The 12,762-nt window shown below is 46.2% G+C and overlaps 1 protein-coding gene across 3 annotated transcripts in view; it reads left to right on the top strand.

Annotated features, from left to right (window-relative positions):
* Positions 1–511: 511 nt before the first annotated feature.
* SUSD4 (sushi domain containing 4) overlaps positions 512–12,762 on the top strand; it is a 130,883-nt gene continuing 118,632 nt past the window's right edge. For 2 of the 3 annotated variants that reach the window (XM_043924060.1, XM_043924059.1), the window contains exons 1-2: positions 515–759; positions 1,379–1,555. In XM_043924060.1, the coding sequence (XP_043779995.1) occupies positions 1,414–1,555 (142 nt within the window). In that variant the 5' untranslated portion in view covers positions 515–759; positions 1,379–1,413. Of the gene's footprint in view, positions 760–1,378; positions 1,556–12,762 lie in introns of all 3 variants that reach the window. The other variant, XM_043924061.1, reaches the window with a different exon arrangement.

Genomic DNA, 12,762 nt, shown 5'->3' with positions numbered 1-12,762 from the left:
GAGGGTCCTGGGGTGGGGACCGGCCGGGCTGCGCACTCTTGTCTCACGGATCGGAGCCACCGCCGCGGCAGTAGTCTAAAGCGGGGCGCTCTCCCGCGCCGTGCGGCGCGCTGGGGGCACGGGAGGACGCGCGGAGGCCGCGGCGGCCACCCGGGCTCGCGCGCAGCACAGGCGGGGACCGCCGTGGTCCTGCGCCAGCGAAGGGGCGACCCGGCCTTAGGCGTGTGGGAACCATCCGCCAAGCGCCTGGCGTCCCGACAGGTGCAGGCGCGCGGGCTTCCCATTGGTCGCGGCAGCGGCGACGGCGGTCCCCTTCCCCCTCCCGGCGCTCGCGAGGCCCCTTCCCCAGTCGCGGCGCCGGCTGGGTCTGCGAGGCGCGTGCCCGCGTGCGTGCCCCGGCTGCGCGCCTCCGCCCCGCCCCCGCCACCTCCCTCTTTCCGCGCCGCCGCCGCGCGCTCGCGAGCTCAGGTAGCGGGCGCGCGGGCGCCTCCTCGGGGGCGCGCGGCCGGGCTGCCATCCTCCCGCCACCCCCCCACCCTCCGCCCCCAACCCCCGCACCCGTCCGCTCCCGGAGCCTGGGGAGGGAGAGCGCGGGCGGGGGAGCTGGAGCCGGGCGCCGCCGCCGCCGCCGCTGCCGCCGAGGCTTCCGTCTCGCTCGCTCGCGCAGCGGCGGCAGCAGAGGTCGCGCACAGATGCGGGTTAGACTGCCGGGGGGAGGAGGAGGAGGAGGGAAGGAAGCTGCATGCATGAGACCCACAGGTAAGACCGAGAGCCCTGGAAGGGGCTTTCCATCCCGGGGAGGCGCGCGCAGGCCGAGGAGGGGGAGTTGGTGCCTGGTTCCGCTCCCCGAGGGAGGATTTTTTTTTTTTTTTTTTTTTTCTGACAGCGCAGAGAAATCTCACTGGGGACTGGGCAATAGGACCCATCCCGATCCTGGGGAAAACCAGAGAAGTAGCTGGGGGGATCCGGTGGCCACATCGTGAGATCCCTAAGAGTGAAATGTATAGGCCCAAGGAAAAGTGTTTTTTCAGCCTCCAGAGGCTGAAAGGCTTTAGACTTTCCTGTGGCGGCCACAGCCGCTGAATCCCGAGGACCGGCGCAGAGCCAATGTGCGCTAACCCCTGCCCTCCCTCCCCTCCTCCATCCCTACTGCACGCGCAGCATCCCGCGGCAGCTGTTACTCAGTGTACCCCGCGCTGGGTGTGTGTGGGGGGGAAATCTCGCCGTGGGAAAGGGGGCGGGGGCCCGCGCGGGGGAGGAACGGGGATGGAGCCGGGGAAACCGAGGCTCCGGGTCCCAGGGCGGAGAGGGGGCGGGGGGAGCGTGGCCCCCGAGCCCCGGCAGCCTGGGGTATTGTCGTGTTCGCTCCTGGTTGCAGACTCTTGCAAGCCGGATGCCCTCTGTGGATGAAAGATGTATCATGGAATGAACCCGAGCAATGGAGATGGATTTTTAGAGCAGCAGCAGCAGCAGCCTCAGTCCCCCCAGAGACTCTTGGCCGTGATCCTGTGGTTTCAGCTGGCGCTGTGCTTCGGCCCCGCTCAGCTCACGGGCGGTGAGTGACCCCGCGGTGGCCGGGAGGGCCTGGGATGGCAGGGTGGGGGAGCCTGGCTGGCAGGACAGCCCTGGCCCCTCCAGTCCCCACCTTCCCCCCACCCCCCAGACTTCTGGGGGTACCGGAGAACCTGAGGAGCCCCTGTGTCCCAGCCCGAGACCACCCTTCTTCGTTCAAAACCCCTGGAGTTCCCAGAAAATTCCTCTGTGGAGCCTGCACAGATTCACACACCCACATTCTGTCTGGAGCTTCCCACTAGCCACCCAGCCTGGCTTCTCCGAAGGAAAGACAATAAGCCTGGCCCATTATTTTCACTTTGACCAAAGAGAAGCTGAGAGAGAGGAAGAGAGAGAAAGTGGTGCCTTTGTGGTAAAGGAGTAAAGTTTGTGGACCTTTGTGCCCTCGGGAGGCAGAGGTCAGGTTTCAGCTTCTGGATTTAGGCGAGAGTTGCAAAGAACCACCTTTGTGAATGTGACGGGTCTGGAAACATGGCCAGACTGGCTGCAGGACAGGTTTATTTGAAAGTTAACTTTCTCTTGCCTTGGGAGGTGGAGTGTTCGGGCATGCCCGTGCGCGCTGGGGGTGGGGAGGGGATGCAGAGGTCTTCCTTCAGATGTGTTTCTGGAGGATTGCTTGGTTCATTCAGTCCGACTTACAGGGGAAGTAAAGCCGAGTGCTTTTCTGTGAAGTGGAAGTTAGCTGAAATCAGATTCAGCGCCTCAGTCCCCATAGGTGCTTAATCTCTAACATACTCGGCTCTGGGGGACAGGGCTCTCTTTTGGCTGTGGTAGGGGAAGACCCATGCCTCTCCTGTCTGAACTTCAGAGCCTTAGAGTCTTTCTGCCTCCACTGCTCATTGCTGTCCGTTCCAGATTCTCTGTGAGAGCTTGCTGATGTGGGCATGTTAAAAGGGCAGAATCGTGTATCTGGAGCTGACAAACATTAATACATAAATAAATCATAATTGCTGGAAAAGCAGGTATTGAATGATGTAAGTAAACCATTTTAGTGTTTTAAAATATTGCTGTTTTAGAGAATTCAAAGGTGAAGATGGAAATAAGGAGTGAAAAATTAGCAGAAGTGGGGGAGGGGAGTACCAATTTGGGCTTTGACACGGAGTAATCGATAACTCAGGTACTGCACTTAGAGGTCTGAAAGATGCCCGGAGTCTAAAGGAGCTTCTTGTGATGTGCCTGTCTATGAGAATTAGTGAGAAGATGCTTTAGATGTGGGAGCTGGTTATGTTTGGGTTTTGGTTTTTCAACAAGAGGTAACTTTTTTGGTGGTCTTTTTTTGTTTTGTTTTGTTTTTATAAAATAGAAATGTCTCTGAGGCAGGTGTCCCCTTTATAGAGGACAAAATCAACAGGGATGCTAGGCCAACACCTGTATGGCTGCCTGGGCTCTGGTGACAGCCTCTCCTGCCGTGGGCTTTTGGTCCACTTGGAGGGTGAGTAGGACCAGGTGGGCAGGACACCCTTGAGCAGGGCTGGGTCATTACCTCCCCTCTTTTCTCCTCTTGCCTCCAGTTCTGGCTCGTCATTTCCTCAAACCAGGGACATCTGATTCTCCATTTTCTCCATCCCTTTCTCGGATCTAGATGACAGGTTAGAGAGGGTTCATCTACCTGTCTCTTGACTGTTGTTATTGGAAGTGTGCTTGGACACACTTTCTGAATTTGAAGGCTGGCCCTTGGTTTTGCCGTTTGTGTTTACAGAGCACCCCCGCTCAAGGATCTCAGATCTCTGGACACAGCACAGCCTCCCTAGTCTCCCACATTGATCACCCATGTGACTGTACAACACGTCTTTCACTTCTCTTTTCTGAGAGGTGAAGATGTCCACAAAAAGATCCAGTGCCTGTAAAGCAATTATCCTTCAATTAAAAAATAAATAAATTTTAAAAAAAGAAAAAAAAAAAAGATCCAGTGCCTCAAAGAAGATGGGAGGAGGGTCGCCTGTCACCTCTCCCTTCTTAGTTCTCACATGCTGCAGAAAGGCTGACCATCAGCTTTGCTTCATTTGGAACTCCCCTCAGGCTGAGAGTGTAATTTCTGGAAGATGATTTATCATTTCAAAATTCTTCCATGAATAAACAGTTTGGGTGGAGAAGGGTGGTGGATGATGTTTTGTGGAGTTCACCATACAGAGATTTGTTTCTTAGGAAAGAAATCCACGTGGAGGGTCCAGGAGGGTTTTATTAAATTAAAATCATCTTAATTCCAGACCAGTGTTTCTAAAATTCTCACGTGCATACAAATCACCTAGGATCTCGCAAAAAGGCGGATTCTAGTTCAGCTGGTCTGGAGTGGGCCTGAGAGTCTCCATTTCCAACAAGCTCACATGTGATGCAGTCACTGCTGGTCCCAGGACTACACTTTGATCCATGGAATTCTCCAAGCTGGAATACTGGAGTGGGTAGCCTTTCCCTTCTCCAGGGGATCTTCCCAACCCAGGGATTAAACCCAGCTCTCCTGCATTGCAGGTGGATTCTTTAACAGCTGAGCCACACTTTGATTTAGACTAAATCATTCAATGCTTTAGACTAAAGCATTCATTAAGATAAGTTGGATTAAGATAACTCTGGATTTTCTGCCACCTGTATCCAATACCCAAATACAAATGACCTGTGAAAGAGGGGAAGTCTCACCCAGGTATCTAATCTTTCAGTGGTACACAGAGATGAAACTCTGTGCTAAAACTCAGCACTGTTTTTTTTTTTTTTACCCAACCATATAAAAGGTGCCTGTTTAATAGACACTGTTCTGAAATGTGGATTTTCATTTTTGATTGCTTTCAATGGAAAAGGAACATGACAATAGCAAGATATAATAGTCTCAGCTAGGCACAAAAAAAGAAAAAAGAAAAAAAGCTTGTGCCCGATACAAGAGTGACGGAAAAAGCCTGAACTGGAATGGGAGACATTGAGAAAATGATCAGATGAAGAAAAGGGAGGGAAAGAACTCCATGGAAAATGAAATGCTTTGTCCTAGAAAGCTGGAGGGTCAATTCAATTTTTAGAGCCCTAAGAGAGCTTTAATGAGCCTGGGTTGGCCTGAGGGGACCTTTGGATGGCTCTTTCCAGGTTGTCATTTGTATATTAAGGAAAAAGTGCCCGCAGTTGGGACCACTAACATCATGTACTGTGAGACGACTAATACCAGGTTCATGGGGAGACACAGGACCTCACTGTGCCTGGAGTCTGCATGGAGCAAAGCTTCTTTGGCTGCTTCTTTCTTCTTTCTCAGTGTGTGTTCCCAGAGATGGTATTTGGGTATTTGATCACTGCCTGGAGTGGTCCACCCAGGCTTAGAGGAAGAGAGCTAAAAGTTTGCTTTGTATTTACGTTGTTGAAGGCAAACTCATTAGTGCATCCTTGTATTATCAGGAGGGCTTCCCTGGTGGCTCAGTGGTAAAGAATCCGCCTGCCAGTGCAAGAGACACAGGTTCAATCCCTGGATCAGAAAGATCCCCTGGAGAAGAAAATGGCAACCCACTCCAGTACTCTTGCCTGGGCAATCCCAAGGTCTGAGGAGCCTGGCGGGCTACAGTCCCTAGAGTTGTAAAAGAGTCAGACATGACTGAACAGCTAAACAACAGCGACATATTATTAGGAACAGTGACCGAGCTCTGCTGCTTGATAGCTTTGCAGCTTTGGGTCTTAGAAGCCTCAGTTTCCTCATCCACAAAATGAGGATGATGCTACCTAATTTCTGGGGTTGCTGTGATGGATGGGGGTCATGAACGCACTCAGTAAACATAAACAGTAGTGAGGAGGGGGACTAGCCAATCTATAATCTTCCCCACCTGTTTTTATTCATTCAGGAAACACTGAGCACTTGTTCCCCACCCTATGCCAAGCACCGTTGTATATAATGTTCTTTTTACCTTGAAGAACCATTCCTTCCTCTGTATTTTTTGCCCAATGAACACATTTCTCTTTAAGACCCAACTTAAAATACCATTATCTCTTTCACATTTCATTTCTCCCCTGAGCTAAGTGTAACCCTTTGTTATGGTGTTGTCTCATCCACGAGACCGTAAGCCCACTGAAGGCAAGAACTTTGACTCTTATATCTATTTTCATGTCCCGGGCACCCAGCATGGCATCTCATACATAGAAGGTGCTCAGTAAGGCTGATGGACAGCAAGAAAAAAGATTCCAAATTACTGCTGCACAACTTAGAAAATAACTACCATGGACGGTTACAGAGGTGCAAGAGTGTCATGGCAGTTCAGGCCACTTCCATCTGGAGGTGGTCTAGGAGGCTGGTAGAAAACTCAGGAAAGTTTCCAGGAAAGAGGTGGCCCTGAGGATGGGGTCTCAGGGAGGGAATGGTTAGAGCATCTTGAAAGAGGCATTTTGTGTAGGGATAAGGAGTTGGTGACATGTTTGGACCGTTCAGGGAGAGAGAACAGTCTAGATCTTCTGGAACATGGTATGAAAAGTGAAAATGTTAGTTGTTCAGTCATGTCTGACTCTTTGTGACCCCTTGGACTGAAGCCTGCCAGGCTTCTCTGTCCATGAAGTTCTCCAGGCAAGAATACTGGAGTGGGTAGCAATTCCATTCTCCAGGGGTGTGTCCCAACCCAGGGATCGAACCCGGGTCTCCTGCATTGCGGGCAGATTCTTTACCATCTGAGCCACCAGGAAGCCCAGAATATGGTGTACGTGCAGGGAGCCAGCCCATAAAGAGGGCGAATAGATTGGAAGCCTATCGTAAGTGTCCTTGGAAGCCCAAGTGAGGATTCTGAGTGTCGCACAGCAGGCGGTGGGGGCCACTGAGGGTTTAAAGCAGGAACATAATATCATCTGAGCTGTGCCGTTTCCTTTCTCTGCTTCTGAGTCTCTGACCCAGGGCACTCCCTGTGGGGCTGCCCTGTCTGCACATTAGAGTTGCGTCACTAGTACCATTGGCTTAAGCTCCTTGAGGTCTTGTTTGGGCCACGTGGCTGTAGCATTGAGCTGTGTGCCAGGAGACAGGAACAAATGCTGTCTGCCTGGCTCACTGATTTGGAGGTGCTTGTCCTTTGGAGTTTGAGAAAGATTTCTTACACTATGGAGCATAAACTTTTCCTGTGATGTTATGTCTAAAAGCCACAATTTCAACCTGTACTTAATTCAGTCTGTAAACAAAAGTCCCAACGCCTCAAACTATAAAGCATGTTTCTTTAACAAAAGGCCACTCTAATATAAGCAGCATGGGAATGCTTTTGATTTATCCCTGAAGTGAAATCTGAAAGCTCTGGGAGACACAAGAGAAGGATTTCATACCGCCAGTAGCAAATCTCTCATCTCAGAGGCCTGAAGTGGCGAGCTGGAGAGTGAATCAGTGGTTCTTTAATTCCTGAGGGTAACAAAGAGTGTAGGTGAAAATTGCTCTCCAGGAAATATTGATTAGATACATGAAGGAAAGCACCCACATGATTCTTTTCCTGGTGTCAGAGGCATATTTCAAAAGCTTCCAAAAGGCCACGGAGACTTGCCCTTAGCTGGGAAGCTCTGTACACCTCGAGAGCTCTGCGTTCTTTATAGAGGTGACAGATTGAGTCCGGTCTCTGCTGTTAAATACCTCCGTGGCTTTGGGCAAGTGGTGTAACTTCTCCTTCCCTCAATTCCTTCCATATCACTCACATTCTTTAATTCTGTGATTATAAGAATTTGATGGGTTCTGTACTCTGGGTGAAGCCAGCTCTGTTTTTTTCCCTCTATCCATTCATCTTTTGTGAGTGTCTTGCATGCCTGGGGGATGAGCAGATAAGGGAACGTAGTCCTCACTCCCTAGGAAACAGACAAGTAAGGACTGGTTTCTTCTCGAAAATTTGAATGCAGAGGCTTGCATTAAACTATTTTTTCACATACTTTTTTTTTTAATGGGCTTATTTCTGAGACTTTCTTTTATATATATATGTTTCTGAGACTTTCTTATATATATATATATGTATGATTTCTGAGACTTTCTTTTACACATATGTATATATACATATATATAATTTTATGTATTTAGTTTTTGGCTGTGCTGGATCTTTGTTGCTGTGAGGTCTTCTCTCTAGTTGCAGCGAACCTGGGTTTTCTCTAGTTGCGGTGCATAGGCTTCTCATTGCAGGAGCGTCTCTTGCTGTGGAGCAGGGCTCTAGGGCACTTGGGCTTCAGCAGTTGTGGTGCATGGGGTTAGCTGCACCCCAGCATGTGGGATGCTCCCAGACCAGGGACGGGGATCAGACCTGTGTCTCTTGCATTGGCAGATGGATTCTTTACCACTAAGCCGCCAGGGAGGCCCTTCCCATAGATTTTTAATTCAGTTTAAAATTTAGTGTTACTTATTGATAGTGATGAAGAAGGTGATTTTTCCAGACTTCTTTGATCCTTGTCTTATTTTGCAAGCTCGTTTGGTGTTTGATAATTGAAAGAACCACACATAGCAGCAGTATGTCTAAAGAGGTCAGTTGGGATCATTGCCTCTGAATTGAGGGAGAGAAGGGGGCAGAAAAATAGGTTTTTCTAACTTGTTTATAAACACAGTCACGTTTCACCAAAACCAAATAATAGCACGGAGGACAGAGGCATCAGATGTATATTCTCATGTATCAGACACCTCATTTTGTCAACTTATGGGTCTGTTTTCATAGGAACAAACTGTTTAACTGTTGCTAACCAGGAAAGATTGGAAAAAGATGGGACAGTTTTTAAAGTGGCCAACATCTGAGTGACTGATAAAAATTTGTCAATTGTTATAATAGTACTAACCTTTAGACAGTGCTTAGTCTGTGCCGATGCTGTTTTCCACATTACATGTTTTAACTCATTTAATCCTCATGCCAGCTCTACGCAGTAGGAACTATTACTTCTCAGGGCTACCCTGTTAGAAAGTGAGGCATGGTGACCCAGATTATCCTTTTAGTTGTAAGCTTTCTCCATAAGCATGGAAATGCTAATTGCTAAATGCATGTTTTGCTTTTTTATATTTCAACCCAAATATTTCTCTTTAATCCACAGTTATTGAATATTTTGGAACTTTGGCCCATCCACTTTGATATAACAGAACCCTTTTTTTAATTGAAGTATAGTTGATTTCCAGAGTTACATTAGTTTCAGTTGTATAACAGTGATTTCATAGTTTTTTAGATTGTACTTCATTTAAGGTTATTGTAAAATATTGGCTATATTCCCTGTGCTGTGCTTCACATCCTTGTATCTTATTTATTTTATACTTTGTAGTTTGTTCCTCTTAATCCCCTTCCCCTGTTGTGTCTTTCCCCACACTGGTAACCTCTGGTATTTTCTCTGTATCTATGTCTATTTCTGTTTTGTTATACTCATTTGTTTTTATTTTTTATATTCCACATATAAATGAAAATGTACAGATTTGTTTCTCTCTGACTTACGTCACCAAGCACAGTGTCCTAAGGTTTGTCTGTGTTGTTGCAAATGGCAACATTTCATTCTTTTTAATGGCTGAGTAGTAAATAGTCCATTATATGTACTGTATGGTGTATATACCATATCTTCTTTAAAAAAAATTTTTTTTAATTGAAGGATAATTGCATCACAGTATTTTGTGGTTTTCTGTCATACATCAAGAATCAGCCATAGGTACACCCATGTCCTCTCCCTCCCAATCCTCCCTGCCATCTCCCTCCCCACCCCACCCTTCTAGATTGTCACAGAACCCCTGTTTGGGTTCCCTGAGTCACATGGCAAATTCCCACTGGCTGTCTACTTTAAATATGGTAGTGTTAGTTTCCATGTTCCTCTCTCCATACCTCTCACCCTCTCTCTCCTCCCCTCCCCTGTGTCCATACATCTGTTCTCTATGTCTTTTTCTCTACTGCTGCCTTGAAAATAAATTCATCAGTACCATCTTTCTAGATTCACGTATATGTGTCAGTATTCAATATTTATATTTCTCTTTCTGACATACTTCACTGTATATAATAGGCTCTAGGTTCATCCACCTCATTAGAACTGACAACTGCGTTCCTTTTTATGGCTGAGTAGTATTCTATTGTATATATGTACCACAGCTTCTTTATCCATTCATCTGTTGATGGACATCTAGGTTGCTTTCATGTTCCAGCTAGCCTTATTCCAGTAAATAGTGCTGCAATGAACATTGGGGTGCACGTATCTTTTTCAGTTTGAGTTTCCTCAGGGTTCATGCTTAGTAGTGGGATTGCTGGGTCATATGGTGGTTTTATTCCTAATTTTTTTAAGGAATCTCCATACCATCTTCCATAGTGACTATATCAATTTACATTCCCACCAGCAAAGCAATCCCTTTTTTTCCATACACCCTCTATAGCATTTATTGTTTGTAGACTTTTTGATGATGGCCGTTTGACTGTACACTGTATCTTCTTTATCCATTCATCTGCTGATGGACATTATGGTTGCTTCCATATCTTGGCTATTGTAAATAATGCTGCTATGAACATGGGGGTGCATATATCTTCTCAAATTAGTGTTTTCATTTTCTCTGGATATATGCCCAGGAGTGGAATAGCTGGATCATGTGATAGTTCTATTTTTAATTTTTTGAGGAACCTCAATGCTGTTTCTCACAGTGACTGCACCCACCAGTTTACATTCCCACCACCAGTGTGCAAGGGTTCCCTTTTCTCTTCATCTTTAACAGCACTTATTATTTGTTATCTTTTTTTTAACAATAACCATTCCAACAGGTATGATTTTGGTTTGCATTTCTAGGGGCACTCTTTTTGTGTTGTGACTCAAAAGTAGGAAATATATAAGCAAATCAACAACAGAATCTCCCAACTCAGGACAAAGTGATGGCCACAGTGCCGAAACCTTGACTCCAAGTGGAGAAAAGGAAGAGGTTAGACACTCATGAACCCATCAGGATGTGTCTTATCTCCATTCCTATCTCTGTGACTATCTGAGGAAGGCGGTGAGAATGAATGAGACATGCTCTGAGTCTTACCTGCCCTGAGGAGCAAAGGGTGTAAAAACAAGGGGCTGGTTTCTGGAGCCTTCTGCTGGAGGCCTTCAGACTTTTATCTTCCCCTCCTGTTTAGCATTCCCAGTGAGACAGCTTTCTTTGGAGGGGTCCTTTTCCAGGTCGTGTGGTCAAGTGTTGTTAATAACTTTAGCTGATACATGTTTAGAATGTTACGGTTTATATGGTGTCTTTACATGTGTCACCACCTTTAATTTTCTTAACACAGTGAGAGGATGAGATTTTGATTTTTTCTGTCCTCTTTTTTTCTTTTTTAATTTGAAGAAACGTTCTCTAGGAGTTTGATCTCTTAAGGACCTACAAATAGACAAAAACCAATAAGCAGTCAGGCCTGTTGGTCAAGACTTGCCTCTGCCATTCCACATGCTAAGTCGCTTCAGTCATGTCTGACTCTTTACCACCCCATGGACTGTAGCCTTCCAGGCTCCTCTGTCCGTGGGATTCTCCAGGCAAGGATACTGGAGTGGGTTGCCATGTCACCTCCAGGGGATCTTCCTGACTCAAGATTGAATCTGCATCTATGTCTCCTGTATTGGCAGGTGGGTTCTTTACCACTGGTGCCACCTGGGAAATCCAGCCTTTAAACCTATCTTTTCATTTATACCATGTAGGTGGTAACCTAGTTCAGTTCAGTTCAGTTCAATGCAGTTGCTCAGTTGTGTCTGACTCTTTGTGACCTCATGGACTGTAGCATGCTAGGCTACCCTGTCTGTCACCAACTGCCAGAAATTGCTCAAACTCATGTCCATTGAGTCGGTGATGGCATCCAGCCATCTCATACTCTGCCTCTCCTTCTCCTCCTGCCTTCAATCTTTCCCAGCATCAGGGTCTTTTCCAATGAGTCAGTTCTTTGCATCAGGTGGCCAAAGTCTTGGAGTTTCAGCTTCAGCATCAGTCCTTCCAATGAATATTCAGGACTGATTTCCTTTAGGATTGATTGGTTGGATCTCCTTACAACCCAAGGGACTCTCAAGAGTCTTCTCCAATACCACAGTTCAAAAACATCCATTCTTTGGCTCTCAGCTTTCTTTATGGTCCAACTCTCACATCCATACATGACTACTGGAAAAACCATAGCTTTGACTATATGGACCTTTGTTGGCAAAGTAATGTCTCTGCTTTTTTATATCCTGTCTAGGTTGGTCATAGCTTTTCTTCCAAGGAGCAAGCATCTTTTAATTTCACAGCAGCAGTCACCATCTGCAGTGATTTTGGAGCCCAAGAAAATAAAGTTTGTCACTGTTTCCATTGTTTCCCCATCTCTCTGACATGAAGTGATGGGACCAGATACTGTGATCTTAGTTTTTTTGAATGTTGAGTTTTAAGCCAGCTTTTCACTCTCCTCTTTCACTTTCATCAAGAGGCTGTTTAGTTTTTCTTCACTTTCTGCCATAAGTGTAGTGTCATCTGCATATCTGAGGTTATTAATGTTTCTCCCAGCAATCTTGATTCCATCTTGTGCTGCATCCAGCCCAGCATTTCTCATGAGGTACTCTGCATATAAGTTAAATAAGCAGGGTAACAGTATACAGCCTTGACATACTCCTTTCCCAATTTGGAACCAGTCCATTGTTCCATATCTGGTTCTAACTGTTGCTTCTTGACCTGCATACAGATTTCTCAGGAGGCAGGTCAGGTGGTCTGGTATTCCCTTCTCTTTAAGAATTTTCCACAGTTTGTTGTGATCCACACAGTCAAACGTTTTGGTGTAGTCAATAAAGCAGAAATAGATGTTTTTCTGGAACTCTCTTGCTTTTTCTGTGATCCAGCGGGTGTTGGCAATTTGATCTCTGGTTCCTCTGCCTTTTCTAAATCCAGATGATGATAATCTAGTTAGTATATATCAAAACATAAAAAAGAGAAATTATACCTGAGGATCATGAGCATGTCAAAAAGTTCCTTCAGAAAGGTTAACTTTGAAGTAAGAATAAGGTTTGATAGTTGATGCTATCTGAGAGATGCTAACTCTACTGTCCAGGAAGCCATGTTTGATGGTATGAGCTGAAGATACTAAAGTTTTAGGGAAGAACTTGGCCCAGTATTTTGTCTCCTTTTAGAAAAAGATTGCTTTAGTATTCAAAGACAGAAGTTATCCACTCAAGAAGAAAAACAAATAGAAATAATTAAGTGACTTGCTCACCAACTGGAATTGAAAGTGCATTGTAAAATAGCTTCTTAATTGAGAGTATTGTAATTGCTTTATTAATCTGAAACAAGGTAGACTGGGAGCA

Source organism: Cervus elaphus, chromosome 14 (genome assembly GCF_910594005.1).
Source record: "Cervus elaphus chromosome 14, mCerEla1.1, whole genome shotgun sequence".
NCBI lineage: Eukaryota > Metazoa > Chordata > Mammalia > Artiodactyla > Cervidae > Cervus > Cervus elaphus.
Note: the sequence above shows the minus strand (reverse complement) of the source record. Positions and strands in the feature narration are given on the sequence as shown.